The sequence below is a fragment of the Lutra lutra genome, chromosome 2 (genome assembly GCF_902655055.1).
Source record: "Lutra lutra chromosome 2, mLutLut1.2, whole genome shotgun sequence".
In the NCBI taxonomy this organism is placed as follows: domain Eukaryota; kingdom Metazoa; phylum Chordata; class Mammalia; order Carnivora; family Mustelidae; genus Lutra; species Lutra lutra.
The window spans coordinates 37,307,879-37,329,337 of NC_062279.1; the positions used below are offsets into that span (position 1 = coordinate 37,307,879).

Sequence of the window (21,459 nt, forward strand, 5' to 3'; positions counted from 1 at the left end):
TCTCTTCTCTTACTGATTTATTCTATCACATTGATTGATTTGCAAATGTTGAACCACCCTTGCATCACATGGATAAATCCCACCTGGTCATGGTGTATAATCTTTTTAATGTACTCTTGGCTCCTATTAGCTAGGTTCTTCTTGAGAATCTTGGCATCTGTATTCATCAGGGATATTAGTCTAAAATTCTCCTTTTTGGTGGGGTCTTTGCCTGGTTTGGGGATCAGGGTAATGCTGGCTTCATAGAAAGGGTCTGAAGGGTTTCCTTCTGTTTCAATGTTTTGAAACAGTTTCAGGAGAATAGGTATTATTTCTTTGAATGTTTGGTAGATTTCCCCAGGGAATCTGTCAGGTCCTGAGCTCTTGTTTTTTGGGAGGTTTTTGATCACTGCTTCAATCTTGTTACTAGATATTGGTCTATTCAGGTTGTCAATTTCTTCCTGATTCAGTTTTGGAAGTTTGTAGGTTTTCAGGAATGCATCTATTTCATCTAGGTTGCTTAACTTACTGGCATATAACTGTTGATAATAATTTCTGATGATTGTTTCTATTTCCTTGGTGTTGTGATCTCTCCCTTTTCAAATAATTTTATTAATTTGGGTTTTCTTTCTTTTCTTTTGGATTAGTTTGGCCGATGGTTTATTGATCTTATTCTTTCAAAAAATCAGCTTCTAGTTTCACTGATGCATTCTACTGTATCTCTAGTTTGTATCTCATTGATCTCTGCTCTAATCTTGGTTATTTCCCTTCTTGTGTGTGGGGTTGGCTTAATTTGTTGTTGATTCTCCAATTCTTTGAGGTGTAAAGATAGCTGGTGTACTCTGGATTTTCTTTTTTTTTTTTTTTTTTGAGGGAGTCTTGGATAGCTATGTATTTCCCCCTTTGGACCAACTTTGCTGCAACCCATAGATTTTGGACAGAAGTATCTTCATTCTCATTGGTTTCCATGATTTGTTTAAGCTCTTCTTTTATTTTCTGATTGATCCAACCATTGTTAAGCAAGGTGGTCTTTAGCTTCCAGGTGTTTGAATTCCTTCCAAACTTTTTCTTGTGGTTGAGCTCCAGTTTCAAAGCATTGTGATCTGAGAATATGCAGGGAATCATCTCATTCTTTTGGTATTGGTTGAGCTCTGATTTGTGACCCAGTATGTGGTCTATTCTGGAGAGGGTTCCATGTGCACTTGAGATTAATGAGTATTCTGTTGTTTTAGGGTGGAATGTTCTGTATATATCTATGAGGTTCATCTGGTCCAATGTATCATTCAATGCTCTTGTTTCCTTATTGACTTTCTGCTTGGATGATCTGTCTATTACTGAGAGTGATATGGTAATTTGCCCTACTCTTAATGTATTCATATAAATATGACTCTTTATCTTGATTAACAGTTGTCTTATGGAGTTGGCTGCTCCCATACTGGGGGCATAAATATTTACAATTGTTAGATCTCCTTGGTGGATAGACCCTTTAAGAATGATGTAGTGTCCTTCTGTATCTCTGACTACAGTCTTTAGTTTAAAATCTAATTTATCTGATATGAGAATTGCTACCCAGCCTTCTTTGGGGACCTATTGGCATGAAAGATGCTTCTCCACCCCTTCACTTTCAGTCTGGATGTATCCTTAGGTTCAAAATGGGTCTCTTGTAGACAACATGGATGGGTCCTATCATTTTGTCCAATCTGCAACCTTGTGCCATTTTATGGGTGCATTTAGGCCATTCAGGTTGAGATTGATTATTGAGAGATATGTTTTTATTGACATCATGTTACCTGTGAAGTCTTTGTTTCTATAGATTGTCTCCATAAATTTCTGTCCAATGATATTCTTGGGTTTTTTCCTCTTTTATAGAACCTCCCTTAATATTCCTTGTAGTGCCAGCTTGGTGGTCACATACTCTTTTAAACCTTGCTGGTCTTAGAAGCTCTTTATCTCTCCATCCATTTTGAATGTCAGTCTTGCTGGATAAAGTATTCTTGGTTGCGTGTTCTTTTCATTTAGTGCCCTGAATACATCTTGCCAGGCCTTTCTGGCTTGCCAGGTTTCTGTGGAAGGTCTGACATTATTCTGATGGACCCTCCTCTGTATGTAAGGAATCTCTTCCTCTAGCTGCTTTCAAGAGCTCCTGTCTAACATTATGATTTATCATTTTTACAATCAGGTGTCTCAAGGTCTTTCTAGATTCTGTGATCTTGGGGGGAAACCTTTCTGCCTCTAGGACACGAACGCTGGTTCCATTCACCAGATTGGGAAAATTTTCATGGAGAATTTGGTCAACTATATCCTCTAGTCTTCTTTCTTTCTCCTCACTCTCAGGGATTCCAATAATTCTAACCTTGGAACATTTCATAGCTTCATTTATTTCCCTAATAGTTTTCATGGCTTCTAAGTTGTTTGTTCCCACCCTCCTCCTGATCCTTTTTCTCTATCAGTTTGTCCTCTAGATCACTAATTCTATATTCTGCCTCAGTTACCCTAGCTGTTAGAGAATCTAGATTGGATCTCATTGAGAGCATCGTTAACATCTTCCCTGGTGGCTTTCATTTCTGCCCTAATCAATTCCATTTTGTCATTAAAGGTTTTCTCCAACCTAGACATTGCCTAGATAATTGTTTGCCTCAATTCCCTTTCAGATATACAGTTTATGTTCATATCCAAGAGCTCTGATGGAGAGGGCAAAGTCTCTGAATTTTTCCTCTGTTGGGCATTCTTCCTCCTAGTCCTTTAGGTGAAAGATGGTTGAGGGCATGTATAGTTGAATGTATCAACTGTGGTGCAGGCAAGGTGCACCCTGGAACATTTCTGAGCAATCGGGATTCACCACCAAAAAGAAAGCAAAAAGAAAAAGAGAGAGAAAGAAAGAGAAGGAGAGGGAAAAAAAAAAAAAGGACCCAGCCCGAATGGGCCACAAAGGTAAGATTTATAAAGCATACAAACAAAAACTGCCAAAAAAAAAAAAAAAAAAAAAAAGACTGATGAAAGTAAATGACAAGGGAAAAAAAAAAAAGGAACCCAACAAAAATGAACCAGAAGTATAAGATTTATATACTACCAGAACAAAAACAAATACACAGAAATACTGACAGAACAAAAAGATGGGAGGGTGGTTATAAATCCTCAGTGTGGCCGAGAAAGGTTATTTTGATTCTTCCTGGGTGTATCTTGATATCTTTGTTAAAGGACTCAACTTTCCTGAGATAAAGGGGGATTAAAACTGGTTTATATATAGGGGTAGTATTGACTGGGGAAAGAGGATTACCTTGAAGCTTATCTCTATAGAAAAGCAAAAGAAAAACACAGGTATATGTATCAAAAAAGTTAAAAAGTTATTATGGAATTTGTTGTACTGAACATCTCATTGTGATGGTAAATAGGTCAAAAAATTATTAAAGAAATTGAAAAAATGAGAATAGTGGGAACAAATTAAAAATAAAAGTTGATTCTATGAAGTAGTGGTAGTTGCTCTTGTTTTTGTTTTATTTTGTTTTGGTTGGCTTTCGGGGAGGGACCTGCCACATGGTTTCTCAGGCTGTCTTGCTAGAGTTGATTCCTCCTGTCCCCTATCAAGGGGCTGGGCTCTGAGGAAACCAGTTTTTCAGGCATTTGTTCTCTGGAGGTTTTGGTTTTTTTTGTTTGTTTCTTTGTTTTTCTCCCCTTGGCATCTTTTGGTGGTTCTTTGGTGATTTAGAGGAAAGCAAACTGCACCCAGACCTCCATCTCAGAGAGAAGCCTCAGTCTGTTCCCCTCTGGATGCTCCAAAGCACATAAACTCCTGCTCTGCTGTCAGCAAAGCACAACCCCAGTCAGTCTCAGGGTCGCAGGAGCTCCTACTTGTACTCCAGTGCTGCCAAAACTATGAGAAGTACTAGTCCAGAGAGCTGTCTTCCAGCGACTGCCTCCGCTGTGACTGTCTGGGCAGGTCCAGACCACTGCAGAGGTCCCAACCAGAGATAGCACACTGAGATTTTCTTGCCGGACCAGGCTGGGAGTGTTCAGACTCTCCAGGTCCTAGAGAGCACCAGCTAGCATGGAACTCTCTCAGGGGAGGGTGTGGAGCATGACTCAGACCCCAGTAGCACAGCGCAAGTGCAGAGTGCAAAAGGCTGTGGTTCTAGAGAGCTCTGGATGGTGTCCATCTTCCGACATCAGTCTGATGTTCCCACTCTGCTTTACCTGTCCACTGGCATCTTCTGACCCCATAGAGATCCAGAAGTGTATAATTTTAATCCCAGGCTGATGTCATGGGGGATCAGAGTTCTTTGGTAGATAATCAGCTCACTTTAGGGGACTGGTTGAAACAGCACCTCCCACTTCTCCGCCATCTTGCTTACCCCCCCAACATAAGGCACACTTAACATATAACTTGCAGTTCTTGGGTTTAATGACTTTATACTCAATTAAAAATTTACAAATAAGTAACTTATTTCTTAATGTGATAATAACAAGCTAGAAAATTAAAATGCAGCATTCTATTATTCAGCATTCTATTATTCAACATTCAACATTCATACTCTTCCATTATTTAAGACTTCATTAATCCTAATTGAAAAACAAATTGATCAAGCATTCTACCTTATATTGCATTATTTAATTTAAATTGTATACCAAAATATTTAAAAATTAAAATATGAGTTTTAATGAAAAATTATATCTTACTGTTTTCTGAGATGCAGAGTGTATGGTTTTTCATCAATTGTAATGATATAAGTTACCTAAAATAAAGCAAATAAAGATGACTTAGTAAATCAGAAATATATAAACTGATACTTCTCTCTCATGTTAATAAAGACTCACTTGGAGGGGTCTGGGTTCAAAATAACAACACAAGAAAATCTTGAACTCACACCTCCCCATGGATACAACCAATATATAGCTATATATGGAGTAATTTACTCTGAAGAAAACTGGATGAATAGGGACTCTACAGGAGAAAACAAAAAGGACAGCATTGCAATGGTCAGGAGAGGCAGAGATACAATCTTACCAAAACAAAACAAAACAAAACAACACAAAAACAAAACAAACAAAAAACACTCCAGAAGGGTGGTACATAATTGGGAGGGAAGACAAAGACTTTCCTAAGGAGTCAGAGGCTTGTGCTATACAGTAGACACCTCAAATGTTAGACCCTAGATAAGAGACCGAGTCCCCAAAATACCAGGCTTTGAAAACCAATAGAAATTACATCCAGGAAAACCTCAGGACTGTAGAGCATGGAGAACCCACTGTTAAACAGAGCACATGCAGGATTGCCGACCCTGGGACCGAGAGCAAAAACACTAATTTGAAAATCATCTAGAGCATATGTAAAGGTGACCCATTTACTCAACTTAAAGCACCTGCCAGAAAAGTAGCAAACCACTGGAACTTTCTCTGGTGACAGAGAAGTTGGTGGGTGCCATAGCAGCAATATCATCCTACTTTGCTAATGTCAGCGTTGGTTGGCATCATCTTGGAACTATCTCTCTAACTTGCTAGAGTTTTTGGGCACACCCAACTAAGAACCCTGTCCACACTATAACAGCGTATCCATTCTTTACAGCCAGGCCAGACACCACGCCCCACCAACCCTGGGCCTCAGTGCAGCTCTATGATGTATCTGGCTGGCATAGGTGCCAGCTCTCATGGGTGGCAGATGAGTGTTCACAGCTTCTATAGTGACACCCCTGGAGGATGTAACTCTAGTGGTCAGAGGAAACTGTGACTTCTTGTGACAACTACAAAAAGCTGATCCTTCAAGACTGGGAGAGGTAGTTGGTTTGCCTAATATGTAAAAACAAATACAGAAAATCAGGAAAGTGAAGAGATAGGAGAATATGTTCCAAATAAAAGACAAAACATCAGAAAGTCATTAATGAAATGCAGATGCACAATCAACCTGTTAAAGAGTTAAAAGTAACAGTCATATAGATGTTCACCAAACTTGGAAGAATAGTGATGAGCACTGTGATATCCTCAACAAAGAGACAATAAATATAAGAAAGTTCCAAACAGAAGTTAAAGAGCTAAAGAATACCATAACTGAAATGAAAATATACTAGTGGGGTTCAACAGCACTGAATGAAGCCAAAGATTGGATCATTGAGCTGGAAAACAAAAGCAAGAGAACTCATCCAGGGGAAAAAAAGAAGAAATAAAAAATGAAGATAAAAAACCATTGGTATAACATCAAGTGGAATAATACTTAGATTATAGTGATCCCAGAAGGAGCAGAGAGACAGAGAAAGGGCCAGAAAAATTATTTGAAGAATTAGTGACTGAAATATTCCCTAAAATGAGGAAGGAAACAGATACACAGGTCCAGGAAGCCTAGACAGTCCTAAATAAAATAAACTCAAACAGATCCACACCAAGATATATTACAATTAAAATGGTCAAAGTTAAAGACAGAGAGATTTTTTAAAACAGCAAAAGAAGCACAACTTACCATATGGAAGGAGAGCTCATAAGTCTTTCAGTAGAAACTATGCAAGCCAGAAGAGAGTGATATGACATATTCAAGTGTCTGAATGGAAAAAACTTCCAACCAATAATTCTCTTCCTGGAAAGGCTATTATTCTGAATTGAATAAGAGATTAAGATTTCAAGTTAGGCAAAACCTAAAGGAGTTATCACCACTAAACTGGTCTTAAAAGAAATATTAAAAAGCCCTCTCTAAAATGAAAAGAAATAACACCAATTGATAACAGGAAAACATATAAAGTTAAAAAGGATCACTAGAAAAGGTAAACACATAGTGAAGGTAGTGGGTCAATGACTTATAAAACAAGTATGAAGGTTAAAAGACAGAAATAATAAAATTAGCTAAAACTACAAGAATTAGTTGGAGGGTAATAAAAAGATGCAACATGTGACAAGAATATAACACATGAGAGGAGGAGAAAAATGTAAAGTTTTGGAATGTGTTCCAATTTAAGTTGCTGTCAACTCAAAACATAAAATAGGAAATTATATGTAAACCTCACAATAATCACAAATACATAAAAAAGTTAACTACACAAAAGTAAAATGTGAAAGAAATCTAAAGATAGCACTAACAAAAAAAATCAAACCACAAGGGAAGAGAGAAAGAAAATAACAGAGAAAAACTACAAAAACAGCCAAAAAACAATTAGCAAAATGGCAATAACTACAAGCCTATCAATAATTACTTTAAATGTAAATGAACTCTACAATCAAAAGGCATAAGGTGGCTGAATGGATTAAAAAAAACAAGACCTATCCGTGTTCTACCCACATGAAATGAATTTCAGAAGAAAGGACACACACAACCTGAAATTGAAGGGATGGAAAAAGATAGTTCATGGGGTGGAAACAAAAAAGCTGGCATAACTATATTCATAACCAAAAAAGCAGACTTTAAAATAAGGACTGTAATAATAGGTAAAGATATTACATAATGATAAAGGGGTCAATTTAATATGAAGATATAACATTTATCAGTACATACGCACCCAACATAGGAGCACCAAGATACATAAAGCAAATATTGATGTATCTAAATAGAGAAATTAAAAGTTATATCGGGGGGGCTGGGTGGCTCAGTCAGTCAGCTGAACATTGGACTCTTGATTTCAGTTCAGGTCATGATCTCAGGGTCTTGAGTTTGAGCCCTGTGTCAGTCTCTGTGCCTGCTTGAGCCGGTTTGGGATTCTCCCTCTCTCTCCCCCTCTGCCCCTCTCCCCAGTCCCAGGCTGTCTCTCACTCTCCCCCCCACCCTGCCGCCAAAATAAAAGGCTATATAAAATAGTAGGAGATTTAACCCCAATAGATCAACCAGATAGGAAGTTTATGAGGAAATACTGACCTTAAAAAATATTAAACCAGATGGATTTAAAAGTTCTACACAGAATATTCTATACGAAAACAAAAGAATGTGCATACTTCTGAGATGCACATAAAACACTCTCTAGGACAGATCACATGTTATACCAAAAAACAAGACTCAAAAATCAAGAATACTGAAACCATATCAAGCATCTCCTCCACACACAATGGTATAAAATAAATCAATTTCTATCTCTGGCACTTGGCCCCATTTGGAGTCTCCAAACCCAGCAGATGCCCGCAGCACTGCTCTTCCTGGTGGATGAAGGTGGAGGGGGAAGTCTCCCCAGATCTGCCACTTGAGGGGTCCCTGCCTGAAGACTAATGACCTGACTGTGCCTCAGATCCTGGTTTATGGCAACCCCAAGCTGAGAACCCTCTCCTCAGCTCTGTCTCTTCAGGCAGCTTCCTCGCTCCAATACCTGGGAGCTCTGCCCTAGTCTTTCTGTGACCCCTGAGGGTCCTGAGACCACCCTGCCCTCGTGAGGATTCCATCCCCCCTGCTTAGCCTCTGGAGTGATGTCCCTCCATAGAGCAGACTTCTGAAAGTTCCGATTTTGTGCTCTGCTTCTCTATCGCTTGCTGGGAGCCAACCCCTTCCCCAGCAGTCTGTCTTCCAATATATCACCTCAGATTCACTTCTCCACATGTCCTATCTTCAAGAAAGTGATTGCCTTTCTGTTCATAGAATTGCTGCTATTCTCTTCGATCTCCTGTTGAGTTTGTAGGCATTAAGAATGGTTTGATAACTATCTAGCTGAATTCCTGGGACCTGATGATATTTAGGTCTCCTACTGGTTCACCATCTTGCTCCTCCCACTCTGGGTCCTGCTTTCTTACCCAGTCTGAAACCCACTGCCTTTTCATGGGAACATTCAGCTCATTTATATTCAGTAATTACTGAAAGGTGTGAATTTAGTGCTATTGTATTGCCTTTAAAGTCTCTGTTTCTATAGATTGTCTCTGTTACTTTCTGCATTTTATTACTCTTGGGGGTCTCTCTTTGCTTACAGAATCCCCATTAATATTTCTTCCAGGGCTGGCTTAGTGGTCACTATTCTTTTAGTTTCTGCCTGTCCTGAAAGCTCTTTATCTTTCCATCCATTCTGAATGACAGCCTTCCTGGATGAAGTATTTTTGGCTGCATGTTCTTTTCATTTTCATTTCATTTCATTCTCTCTCAAATCTCTTCTTTTCATTTAGTACCCTGAATATGGCTTGCCAGTCCTTTCTGGCTTGCCAGGTTTCTGTGGACAGTTCTGATGTTATTCTGATATTCCTCCCTCCGTATGTAAGGAACCTCCTCTCCCTGGCTATTCTCAGATTAGTTTCTTTGGCTGTAAAATTTGCAAGCTTCTGCAAATATCTTCTCCCATTCTGTCAGTTGTCTTTTGGTTTTTTTAACTGTTTCCTTTGCTGTGCAAAAGCTTTTGATCTTGATAAAATCCCAAAAGTTCATTTTTGCCCTTGCTTCCCTTGCCTTTGGTGATGTTCCTAGGAAGATGTTGCTGCGGCTGACGTCGAAGAGGTTGCTGCCTGTGTTCTCCTCAAGGATTTTGATGGATTCCTTTCTCACATTGAGATCCTTCATCCATTTTGAGTCTATTTTCGTGTGTGGTGTAAGGAAATGATCCAATTTCATTTTTCTGCATGTGGCTGTCCAATTTTCCCAACACCATTTATTGAAGAGGCTGTCTTTGTTCCATTGGACATTCTTTCCTGCTTTGTCGAAGATGAGTTGACCATAGAGTTGAGGGTCCATTTCTGGGCTCTCTATTCTGTTCCATTGATCTATGTGTCTGTTTTTGTGCCAGTACCATGCTGTCTTGATGATGACAGCTTTGTAATAGAGCTTGAAGTCCGGAATTGTGATGCCACCAACTTTGGCTTTCTTTTTCAATATTCCTTTGGCTATTCGAGGTCTTTTCTGGTTCCATATAAATTTTAGGATTATTTGTTCCATTTCTTTGAAAAAAATGGATGGTACTTTGATAGGAATTGCATTAAATGTGTAGATTGCTTTAGGTAGCATAGACATTTTCACAATATTTATTCTTCCAATCCAGGAGCATGGAACATTTTTCCATTTCTTTGTGTCTTCCTCAATTTCTTTCATGAGTACTTTATAGTTTTCTGAGTATAGATTCTTAGTCTCTTTGGTTAGGTTTATTCCTAGGTATCTTATAGTTTTGGGTGCAATTGTAAATGGGATGGACTCCTTAATTTCTCTCTCTTCTGTCTTGTTGTTGGTGTAGAGAAATGCAACTGATTTCTGTGCATTGATTTTATATCCTGACACTTTACTGAATTCCTGTACAAGTTCTAGCAGTTTTGGAGTGGAGTCTTTTGGGTTTTCCACATAGAGTATCATATCATCTGCGAAGAGTGATAGTTTGACTTCTTCTTTGCCAATTTGGATGCCTTTAATTTCCTTTTGTTGTCTGATTGCTGAGGCTAGGACTTCTAGTACTATGTTGAATAGCAGTGGTGATAACGGACATCCCTGCCGTGTTCCTGACCTTAGCGGAAAAGCTTTCAGTAGTGTCCAAAATCTATAAAGAACTTAGCAAACTCAACACCCAAAGAACAAATAATCCAATCAAGAAATGGGCAGAGGACATGAACAGACATTTCTGCAAAGAAGACATCCAGATGGCCAACAGACACATGAAAAAGTGCTCCATATCACTCGGCATCAGGGAAATACAAATCAAAACCACCATGAGATATCACCTCACACCAGTCAGAATGGCTAAAATTAACAAGTCAGGAAATGACAGATGCTGGCGAGGATGCGGAGAAAGGGGAACCCTCCTACACTGTTGGTGGGAATGCAAGCTGGTGCAACCACTCTGGAAAACAGCATGGAGGTTCCTCAAAATGTTGAAAATAGAACTACCCTATGACCCTGCAATTGCACTGCTGGGTATTTACCCTAAAGATACAAACATAGTGATCCGAAGGGGCACATGCACCCGAATGTTTATAGCAGCAATGTCTACAATAGCCAAACTATGGAAAGAACCTAGATGTCCATCTACAGACGAATGGATAAAGAAGATGTGGTATATATACACAATGGAATACTATGCAGCCATCAAAAGAAATGAAATCTTGCCATTTGCGACGACGTGGATGGAACTAGAGGGTATCATGCTTAGCGAAATAAGTCAATCGGAGAAAGACAACTATCATATGATCTCCCTGATATGAGGGAGAGGAGATGCAACATGGGGGGTCGAGGGGGTAGGAGAAGAGTAAATGAAACAAGATGGGATTGGGAGGGAGACAAACCATAAGTGACTCTTAATCTCACAAAACAAACTGAGGGTTGATGGGGGGAGGGGGTTGGGAGAGGGGGTGGGGTTATGGATATCGGGGAGGGTATGTGCTATGGTGAGTGTTGTGAAGTGTGTAAACCTGGCGATTCGCAGACCTGTACCCCTGGGGATAAAAATATATGTTTATAAGGCTGTAAAAAAAAAAAAAATTTGCAAGCTTCACTATTTTATGTCAGGGTATTGATCTATTTTTATTGATTTTGAAAGGAGGCCTCTCTGCCTGTTGGACTAAAATGCTTGTTTCTTTCCCCACATTAGGGAAGTTCTCAGCTATGGTTTGTTCAAATCTACCTTCTAGACACCACCCTCCACCCTCTAAGGGATACCAATAATTCTGACATTGGAACATTTCATGGCATTATTAATCTCTCCAATTCTTTTTTCATGTGTTACTACCAACTTATCTCTGTTTTTCTTATCCAGTTTAGACAGCATCTCATTCACAGCATTTTTGGTAAAACTTGTACATAGATAGGTAAAATTGAATAGAGTAAAAAAAAAAAATGGACCAAAATAAAGCATATATCTGTAAAAATATAGGTGTGAAACAATACAAGTTAAGTTGATATAATAAACATCTAGTTGAAGTGAGGTTAAAAAAACAAAAACAGAGATAAAACATAAGAAAAAAATAAAAGGAGAATTCTATCTGAAAAATAAACAGGTTGTGAGGCCACACCTGAAACTCAATATACAATTTTCCCCTGGCATTGGGATTTTATAGTCTCATGGGATCCATAAGGATTGTTGTCCACCTGTTCTTCTAGCTTGTCTTCTGGGGGAGGGGTCTGTGGTGCTGTTTCTCAGGTAATGCCACCTATACAGAATTGCCCCACCCCTGTCAGGGGGATGGGTTCAGTAAAACCAGTCCTCTTTGTAGCTGTTGCTCCCTACCAGGACAGCTTAAACTTAATATATACATCTATAAGCCACTTGTCTTCTGCCATTTATGATTTCAATTCCTGCTTCAAAGTATAACCTTGATTAAGGTCTAACATAATCTAACTTACATTAATTACAAAAGAGAAAAAAAGGAAAAAGCAGTCTCTGGTACTGAATAATTGATTTGGTCCTATCAGCTAGCCTTAGTGTTCTATTGTTGAACATAAACATATTCATAAAACATCAACATCACATACAGCCACAGTGAGACAATAATGGGTCAAGACAAAAACAAGGCAATTTCACAATTGTGTCTAAATATGAATCAAATATAAACATCTTCCAAGCCAGAAAAAAATGACAAAGTATGCCTTTATTGAGCTATTGAGGAGCTATAGTTTCTTAACAATTATAGCTTTAGGATTATTCTACCCTTTCCTTCTCCTACATAAGATTTATTAAGATACATAATCATAGACTTACCTTTACTTCCTGGACTCCATCCAAACCAGAGCAAAGGCCTGCTTCCTAAAACCTCTCCCAAATCTGTTAAGCCTAAATTCTATAATGCCTTTCTAACACCTTGCTGAGATGCCCTATCGGTACTTATGGTCTGTGTTCTCTCTACTGCAATGACTAATAAACCTAACTTGTTTGTCTACAGGTGTGTTCATAATGGTCTTTTGCAGGAAGACATTGACAGAAGGAAATAAACCCACTCTAACTACTCTCCTCAACTAAGGACATTCTTCTCAGTGTTACTCACAAACATACTTAGATAAACTTTTGAAGGTTGGACACCTTCTGCATAAGGCCTCTAATAGCCCCAAATCTAAGCCATTGCTTTAGTGGAATGTATGGTTGTTATGACATACCAAAAATCTATGAAAAAAAATTTTTTTTAAATGTCTAATAAAAATGTTTTAAAAAGATGATAAGGTATTAAAGGAAGAAAACAAGAGAGATAAAGGAGGTCTACCATCAGAAACCAAAGTGTATTAGCATACTCTACCAGAGGGAAAAACAGTTTATGGAATTCCATATATAGAATACAAAAAATGTAGACAAGTACTGAACACATTGTGTAAAACTATTTCCTGCAATATCACCTTATGTTTTGTGAGGGGCATTTGAAGTGAATAGTTTGAAGTTTTTGGTTTGTTTCTTTGTAAAGATTTTATTTTTCTGACAGAGAGATAGAGATCACAAGTAAGCAGAGTGACAGGCAGAGGGAAAGGGAGAAGTAGGCTCTCCACTGAGCAGGGAGCGTGACGCAGAGTTCAATCCCAGGACCCTAGGGTCATGACCTGAGCCAAAGGCAGCCGCTGAACTGACTGAGCCACCCAGGCACTCCAACAGTTTGAACTTTAAAGTGATCATGCAGGAGCACCTGGGTAACTCAGTTGGTTAACCATCTAACTCTTAATTTCAGCTCAAGTCATCATCTCAGGATCCTGGGATCCAGCCCCTGTCTGGCTCCTCGCAATGTGCGGTGTCTGCTTGGGATTCTCTCTCTCTACTTCAGCCCCTCCCCCTGTTCATACTCTCTTTCTCTCTAAAATAAATAAATTCTTTAAAAACTTTTTTTAAAAATTAAGTTGTCATGCAATGGCAATGTACAAACTGAAGTAGGTCAGAAAAAATTTTTTTCATGTAAAAGTTTTTCAACAGAAAACAGTTTACTTGTAATGAAATTGCAGTCATAAAGATTAGATTTCATGTCCTGAAACATAGGTTTGATGCTGTTAACATTTTTAATCTTCTTTTTTGAAAATTCATATATATATATATGAATATATATCCTACCTCAGAAGGTTAATTTGAGAACTAAATGAGATTAGTATATGAAACTACTCTAAAGGAAATTATTTCATTGTGATTTTCAAGTACATTTTCACATACATTTTATTTTTATTGTAATTGTTCAATAGTAGAACTTAATCATGATTAAGTTCCAATTTTGCGTGTCAAAATAGAGTTAATGAATTCTTAATTTTTTAACTTACCCTTTTTTCAAAAATTTTTCCTTCAACCTGAAAAATTTTCTCAGAGTTACCATATATTGACTACAGCACTTTAACCTCCAGTTTATAATGCAAAACATTATAACTATACTAATTTGAAGTATTTTAGCCAAGAAAATAATAAAAGTGGATGCCTTCAATCTAATCACTTTTTTTTATATAACAAGTAAGCATTCTTTCAACTACTTTTTACATTTATTATTTATTATAATATCATTATAGGCAAGTAGATGTGAATTTTTTTCTTTTCTTCTTCTTCTTCTTTCTTTCTTTGGCCATTACTTCCATGAACCCTTTTGTTTCTGGGTCAAATTTTCCTCAAGACTATTTTTTCTGTCACTTGGTGGCCATTCACAAATTGGTGTAAATTACAGGCTAGGCCATTGTTATACATATTTCATACTGATTTTTTCTACCAGTATGATTCCTGAAACGAGTTTAATATTTATTGGAAGTTGTGTACAAGTATGTTGGAAGAGATGGAGAAGTGAGAAAGGCACAGGAGTCAGCAGAAGTGTGGGAAGGGAGGATCAGAATGTACAAAATAGCACAGGGAAAATGCTGTACTTTTCAAGTGACTAGAGAGCAGTATGATCTGACTTAATACAAAGGTAAATAAAAAGAGACTTAAAAAATTAAATTATAAAACATATATTCTTGTCATTTACCTGTTTCTCTGAATCTTCACTCTCATTCGACCTTATCTTCCATGGAACTGTGATATGCAGTAATATTCCTTCAGAATCTGCAATAGGAAAAAAAAATTTTTTTTTCTTCTGGAACAGTTCTCTCAATCAAGCATGGGTTCTTAATCCCCAGTACATGGTGGGGTCTCAAGGTGTAAGTGAATTTATGTAGATGTGCCCGCTTTCCTTGGTGCACAGCTTTCACCAGATTTTCAGTGGCACACTGGAAACGGCTAAGATCCAAACAAATAAATAAAAATTAGACATTACAGTTCTATAGGACCATCTTGTTTGTTTCCAGAACCACATCAGGGGCCTGTTTCCTTGGGACTCTGAGGAATAAATTGAGGGCAGTGCTCACACCTCCAGAACCTCTGGCCATAGACGGGTTGACCCAGGAAGACTGGCTGCATTTCAGCCACTAGGACCTTCCACCTCTGATGCGGAGTGTGGATGCTTTTGATAACATCCTCAGTCACCTACTCTAACCTGCGGGAGGGGGAGATGCGGGGGGAAGGCACCAGCAGGGGATCCGGGAGTGGGGGCAGTAGGGGTCCCAGAGAAAAAGAAATTGCTCCCCCGGAAGTCTGACCCTGCTTGGAGGCAAAAGGAAAAGGAAGTCGAGGCTCCAGTGGTCTTACCCAGGTGGGCACGCAGCCCTCCAAACACAGAGAGCAGTGCAAACAGAAGGAACATGGCTGTCCGGAGCGCTGCCAGCACCTCTGAGGCTGAAGGCCGTTGGGCAGCTCTGAGGCTCGTGGTCAGAAGTACTCAGGAAAGTCCACCACGCTGGCCCATTCGGGCGGGTGAGCATTGTGCTTGCTTTCAGCTCGCGCTGGCTCACTCTTAGGGCTCCAGAGTAGATAAGCGGCTTCCACAGCTCTAAGGATGGGACGCAGCGGACACAAGCTTATGTCTTTGCACACAACTGATTTGTTCTGGCTAAGTTTACGTTGATTAAACCCTCCAATAGTGACAAAGGGGCAAATGAGCGGGATTTGCTTTTCTGGTGAAGTTCTTGGTAATTTTAATTCTCCATGCCGTGGTTTTCTGGCATGTTTTTTATTTGCTGTGATGGAGGAGAAAGAGGGAAATAGGTATGTTAACCCTAACTCTTGGGAGAAATTTTCTAAATGGTGCTCCTGCTGACTTCTCTTTGCATAAGGAAAAATCAAGAATATTGAACTTGATATTGGACAAGGCAATCAAAACACTTTTCTTCAACTGTGTGCCTATTCTTATAGCATTAAATTGTAATTAGCTGAAGAGAGGGAAAGGAAACCTAAGTGTTTTGTTTACAGTTACTCTAAGCACTAGCAGGGAAGCTATAGAGGTGGGAAGGGCAACAAGCAAATAGGAAATATGTCCCCAGTGGACAAGAGAATGTCTATGTTCTAAGAGAAATCTTAAACCACACATACCCAAAACCTAAATCAACTTCTGCCCACCTCTCATCTATACCTTCTTTTATTCCAGTACAGCCTTTTGCACAGATGAATTGTGTGAACATTTGCAACGTTAAACTCCAGTCAAGATTAAAACTTGGATCTGCTGGTAGTACATCTGGGATCCTCAAAAATTCTTTTTAAAACAAGGCAGCCTACTGATCATAATGACCTAAAATAGGTTAGTGGCAATGAAGATGAAGGAAAGTTATGTTTGATTGATCCTGATATGTACTTTTTTTCCCACACAATTCACCCACTAAAGTGTACAATTGAATAATTTTAGGATTTTTCATATAGTCACAGATGTGTGCTATCACCACCTCTCACCCCCAGCTCTTTAGTACCCTCCTAAACAACCCCAGCCCTACACAATCACTAAACTTTGTCTCTCTAGATGTCTCCGTTCTGGGTATTTCATACCAATGAATAACATACGGGGTTTGTGACTGGCTTTATTCACTTAGAATAATGGTTTCAAATGTTCATGCAATTTGTGTCAGGGCTTCCTTCCTTTCTATGGCTGAATAATATTCATTGTGCATAGATCACTATTCATACAACGTTTATCCATTTATCAGTTGATGGATTTTTGGAAAAGGAATCTCTTGGTCTCTGTGGTGAGGTACTTCCACCCCTGAAACAGGAACATTTTCTTTATGATGGAGACTCTTTATGAAGGTTCTCATTAGACTCCGGCTAGGGTGAGGGTTCCCTTATCCATGTACAATGCTTTGAGGTATGCAGAAGTGCACTTATCTCAGTAAGAGGGAGATAGGGTGGAAGGTACTGAAGCAAGAAAATCTTACCCATGACTATCCAAGGGTTCTGGGGCTGGCCTTACCTAGCATCATTTCCTCTCAACATCCCAAAGCCTGGAATGGATAAGGCAGGGAACCATGAGTTATTGGAAAGGTGTGGACTGTGGGTGTCTTCTGAGAAGGGAGCAGCGAGCATGGCCCTGGGCATCAGAGGGTGGGCAGCAGCAGTGAACAATGGAATGCTTACAGCTTGGGATGTATAAACTTCCCTGGTTCAAAAGAGGCAATGTTGCTTATTTTTTCCTAGAGGATCACAGCAGGTAGGAGAATCAATAGACGCAAGCCTACATATTTTCACTCCCAGGATTTATTTTTGTGAAATTCAAAACTTTAAGCCGTAACAAAAGGAGAGAATAGCAGATTTTTTTTTTCACACTCAAGAGCAAAGCTGTTAACAGTGAACGTCTTGGTAATATTCTTTCTCCAACCTTTGGCTTTTTGACATCATTTAGTCACTGTCGCGAAACAAGTATAGAAAAAAGAAATACTAAATTTTAGTTGTTAATAAAAGCTATCTAATTTTATGGTGCAACTACAGGTGTAGCAAGTAATTAGCCTACAGAGCACTGCTTTTAGTGCCACAGTCTATGCCTATGCTCCATGAAATTCTTAAACCCAGCTTTCTTTTTCCTGAATTATCTGCAACAGCCCCAGTAAAGGGAAATACTATAAAGTGGTAGTCACATACATTTCATTTACACAGTTTTAACAATTCATGTTAAAAGAATAAAAGACATGTTAAAAGACAAAAGAAAATCATCAACAAGGAAACAGAGGAAAAGAAAAATATGTGAAGAAATAAATAATAACTATTAGTCTATTTTTATCTTCAGAGGAGGAGTACTTCCAGAAGTCCTCTGTGCATTTCCAACAGTTGTCTCACATGCATATACATGTTCAAAACCAAACTCTTTGTTCACCCCTCCACGTCAACACCAACACAAACTGGTGCTGACCTAGTTGTGGCTAAGTCACAATATGTCATGACTAAAAATTGTTGTCATCCATTGTGTCAGAAATGTTTAAGTCTTTGTAGTTCTCTCAAAGTATACCCATCCAGTCACCCCTTCAATTGAGTCTACCTCTGTTATATCTCCCAAAATTTTCCTGTTCCTTTCCTCTTACCTGATTCTGCCTCCTCCTGCATTTCTGTGTATTCGTTAGTCTCATAGCTGTTTCACTAGCCTTTGGTTCTTACTGAGTCTGAGTGACTTTTCCCCTACTTTATCCCAGTAAAGTTTGTAAAAAGAAAACCATGCCATGCTGAATCATTCCCTTACCACTTCAAAAATAGTTTATAGGAAAAATACTTTCTCGCAGATGAGAAAACGAACTACTGGCCAGAGCATACCAGGCACTTGTCCTGGCTCACCATTACCTATGCAGATTTTTCTCTCAAAATGTGCATAAATTTTAATGTACATTTTAAAATGTACTAAGAACACAATTTTGAAAACAAGCCTGTGTTTACATTTAACCTTGCTTATCTTACTGCTTTATCAATAAACATTATTTTAGCACTTTTTCTTACATTTTATATTCAATCTGTCAATTCATTCTGTTGGTCACCTTGAACATTTATCCCTAAGACCATCTTTACTATCCCTGGTCAGAGGTACCACCCCTTCCCTCCTGGATCATGGCAGTAGTTTCGCCACTAACTGGTTTCTCTACTTATACCCTTGTCATTATACAGACTATTTTCAACAAACCAGACTTTTATTTTATTCATTTTTTAACAAACCAGCCTTTTAAGGTAGAAGTCATAGGCTTGAAACTTTAATTCTCCAGTGATTTCCCCCTTTCACTGAGAATAAAACACAGGTAGCCCCCAAGACTTCCCACAGTCTACAGGTGTTTACTGTCTGACTTACTACCACAAGCTGCCTGCTAACTCTACTCCAGCTAAACTAACATCACTTTTATTCATCAAATATTCCTGACTTATTTTTTTTTTATTGGATCATTCATGTGCTTGGAAAGCTCCTGCACAGATGTATGCGTGCATACCTCTGCCAGCTCTACACCTGTATCAGAAAGAGTTGATTTACAGCTGGAATGGAAGAGCTCTGTCTTTCTCTCTGGGAAAGCCTGGATGCCTGGTTTCACTTTTTGCCAAGACAATGGCAGTGGGATTTGTAATGGGCTGTTTTACAATTCAAAATAAGGAAACCTGAGGCCCTGTGCATGAGTGCTTGCTTGCCTTCTCTTAGCTGCACTGTATCCTTTACATTTAAATAAAAGCCTCCTGCGAGTTGACCCTGGGAAGTCAAGTACCTACTTTCAGACATCTGAACTGGATAAATACTTGCACCTCCTCCAACTCTTTGCTTACAAATCCCTTGCTGAATAGGGCTCACTCTTTCAATCATATTCAAAACCTTTATCCAGCTCCTTCCTCACCACCAACTCTCCCATTTACCCTTACTGAGAAATAAGACCATTTTACATGTAGGATAGTATTTGTAAATGTCTTCTCTGGTGGCAGACGGTAAACAGAGATCCATAGACTTAACTTTCCATCAAAGTAAAATATGGAGGAATGGCACAGTAGTAATTGGATGAACTCTTATTTTCACTCATGGTTGAATTTTTACATTTACTCCCAGTGATATGTCTAATATGTCAAATATTATTATTTATGTATATGTCTCATAAATTTGAATACATACAGACATATTCATATGTATATATAGAGAGAGAGAGAGAGACAGAGACAGAGACAGAGACAGAGAGAATATATAGGTACGTGTATCGAATATATACAGATGCCAACCTTATTCCTTCTTTTAGCAAAGAATTATCTTTCTACCCTGGAAGGACAGTTAATTTATCATTTTGCCTGGCATCTAATAGATCCTCAATAAATGTAAATTCCATTCCCCTTCACCAGATATAGCAGGCTATGTGTCAAAATTGTAGAGTTCTTAAGAGTTTAACCCTGGAGTCTTAAATGAAACTCCAGTTCAAAAGTCACTGAAACTTGCTAAAATTCACAGGGAATTACTTAAATTCTTTATGTCTGTTTCCTCTTTTTAGTATGAGAATAACAATAACCATGGAGTCTTAGTGAAAAATAAATATAAACAGCAGGAGTTAATCTGTGTATATCTACTAATAGGAATCTCAAGTGTCAGAGAGGGATGCATAATTGCTCATAAATATTTTAAGAATATATTTAAATTCTCTTTAATGTAATTTTTCATTATAAATATGTTGCTTAATAAATCTCTAGCTAATCTCTAGCTAATATTAGTTAATATTAACATTTCTAAATTAATATAAAACAAAATTATCAAACGCTTTTGGCCTTTGTTTTAGTATATGATATTGATAAATAAGAATCAATATGATGAAATGTGGAACAATAGCTTCCTTATAGTGAAGTATTATTAAATTTCTTTTAAAAAGCCTTTTCATGAATAACATCATTTTAAATAATTTGATTCTTTTAATTCACCTTTAACTCTATGACATGGTGCTGTTACTATCGCTGTCTTCTGATACAAACCTGCGTTAAAAAAATAACATTACTTTTAGGGTTATCATATTTCCAATTTTATTGTTCTATCAATTAACTATGTAAATAACTATTCACTTTTTTTGAGGTCCTAAATGAGTCCTCTATATCTTTCAGCTACAATATTACATGTTGTGGAATTTATATAGCCTCCATTTTTGTTTTCCTTTGGCTCCTATACATACTCAGTTCCTGTTGAAGAGGAGTGTTCGGGTTCCTATTACATGGCAACAATTCCTTGGCCACAGATGATGAGATCAGGTTTGAACACCTAACTCAGAACTATAAATCCAGACAGAACATTAGCTGAATTTAGATACATTTGTACAGCTATTTTCTTTATCTCTTGAAAATGTGAACTAAGAAGCATTGGCTCTGGACGGCTTATTTGTATTTTCTTCAAAAATGAATCTAGAAAGGATTGAGATAGGTATGCTGGACTATGTGCAAGCAGAGAAGTCATTTTGGAGGGAATTGATAGACAAGAAGAGATGTTTTCATTCATAAAGTCCTTGGGTGATGGAAAGAATAATCAATTTCCTGAATATCTAATTCATTACCATTCCTTTGGACTTCAGTTCTACATAATAACTTACCTTTGTGGCCCTAAAACCACTTACTGTTGATCTAAAACTTGGGCTGTTATAACCAGATTTTGTTATATGACTAATGATCCCTTAGTATAACATTTCTTCCAAAAGTCAGATTTGTTTCTAGCAACTATTCAGATTTTTCCAGGATGTCTTAAGTAAGAGCAGTGGAAGGCTTATGCCAGACATCATTCAATTAAATAAATTATAACAATTTAATTATTATGGAAATATCTGTACAAATTTTGGTAACTTTAACTGGTTGCTTACTAACTTGTTGAGAAATAAAATGAACTAACTTGAGAAAGGGAGATGTCGATGGAAAT

The 21,459-nt window shown here is 38.1% G+C and overlaps 2 protein-coding genes across 5 annotated transcripts in view; both read right to left on the reverse strand.

Annotated features, from left to right (window-relative positions):
• ADAM18 (ADAM metallopeptidase domain 18) overlaps positions 1-15,489 on the reverse strand; it is a 187,832-nt gene extending 172,343 nt beyond the window's left edge. For all 3 annotated transcript variants that reach the window (XM_047717160.1, XM_047717159.1, XM_047717158.1), the window contains exons 1-3: positions 15,399-15,489; positions 14,740-14,816; positions 4,654-4,709 (exon numbers count right to left, since the gene is read on the reverse strand). In XM_047717160.1, coding sequence (XP_047573116.1) covers positions 4,654-4,709; positions 14,740-14,816; positions 15,399-15,453 — 188 coding nt within the window. In that variant the 5' untranslated portion in view covers positions 15,454-15,489. The remainder of the gene's footprint in view (positions 1-4,653; positions 4,710-14,739; positions 14,817-15,398) is intronic.
• Positions 15,490-17,330: 1,841 nt separating this feature from the next.
• Positions 17,331-21,459, reverse strand: part of LOC125092778 (A disintegrin and metallopeptidase domain 3-like) — a 138,755-nt gene continuing 134,626 nt past the window's right edge. For both annotated transcript variants that reach the window (XM_047717161.1, XM_047717162.1), the window contains 2 exons: positions 20,484-20,534; positions 17,331-17,478 (listed from right to left, as the gene is read on the reverse strand). In XM_047717161.1, the coding sequence (XP_047573117.1) occupies positions 20,492-20,534 (43 nt within the window). In that variant the 3' untranslated portion in view covers positions 17,331-17,478; positions 20,484-20,491. The remainder of the gene's footprint in view (positions 17,479-20,483; positions 20,535-21,459) is intronic.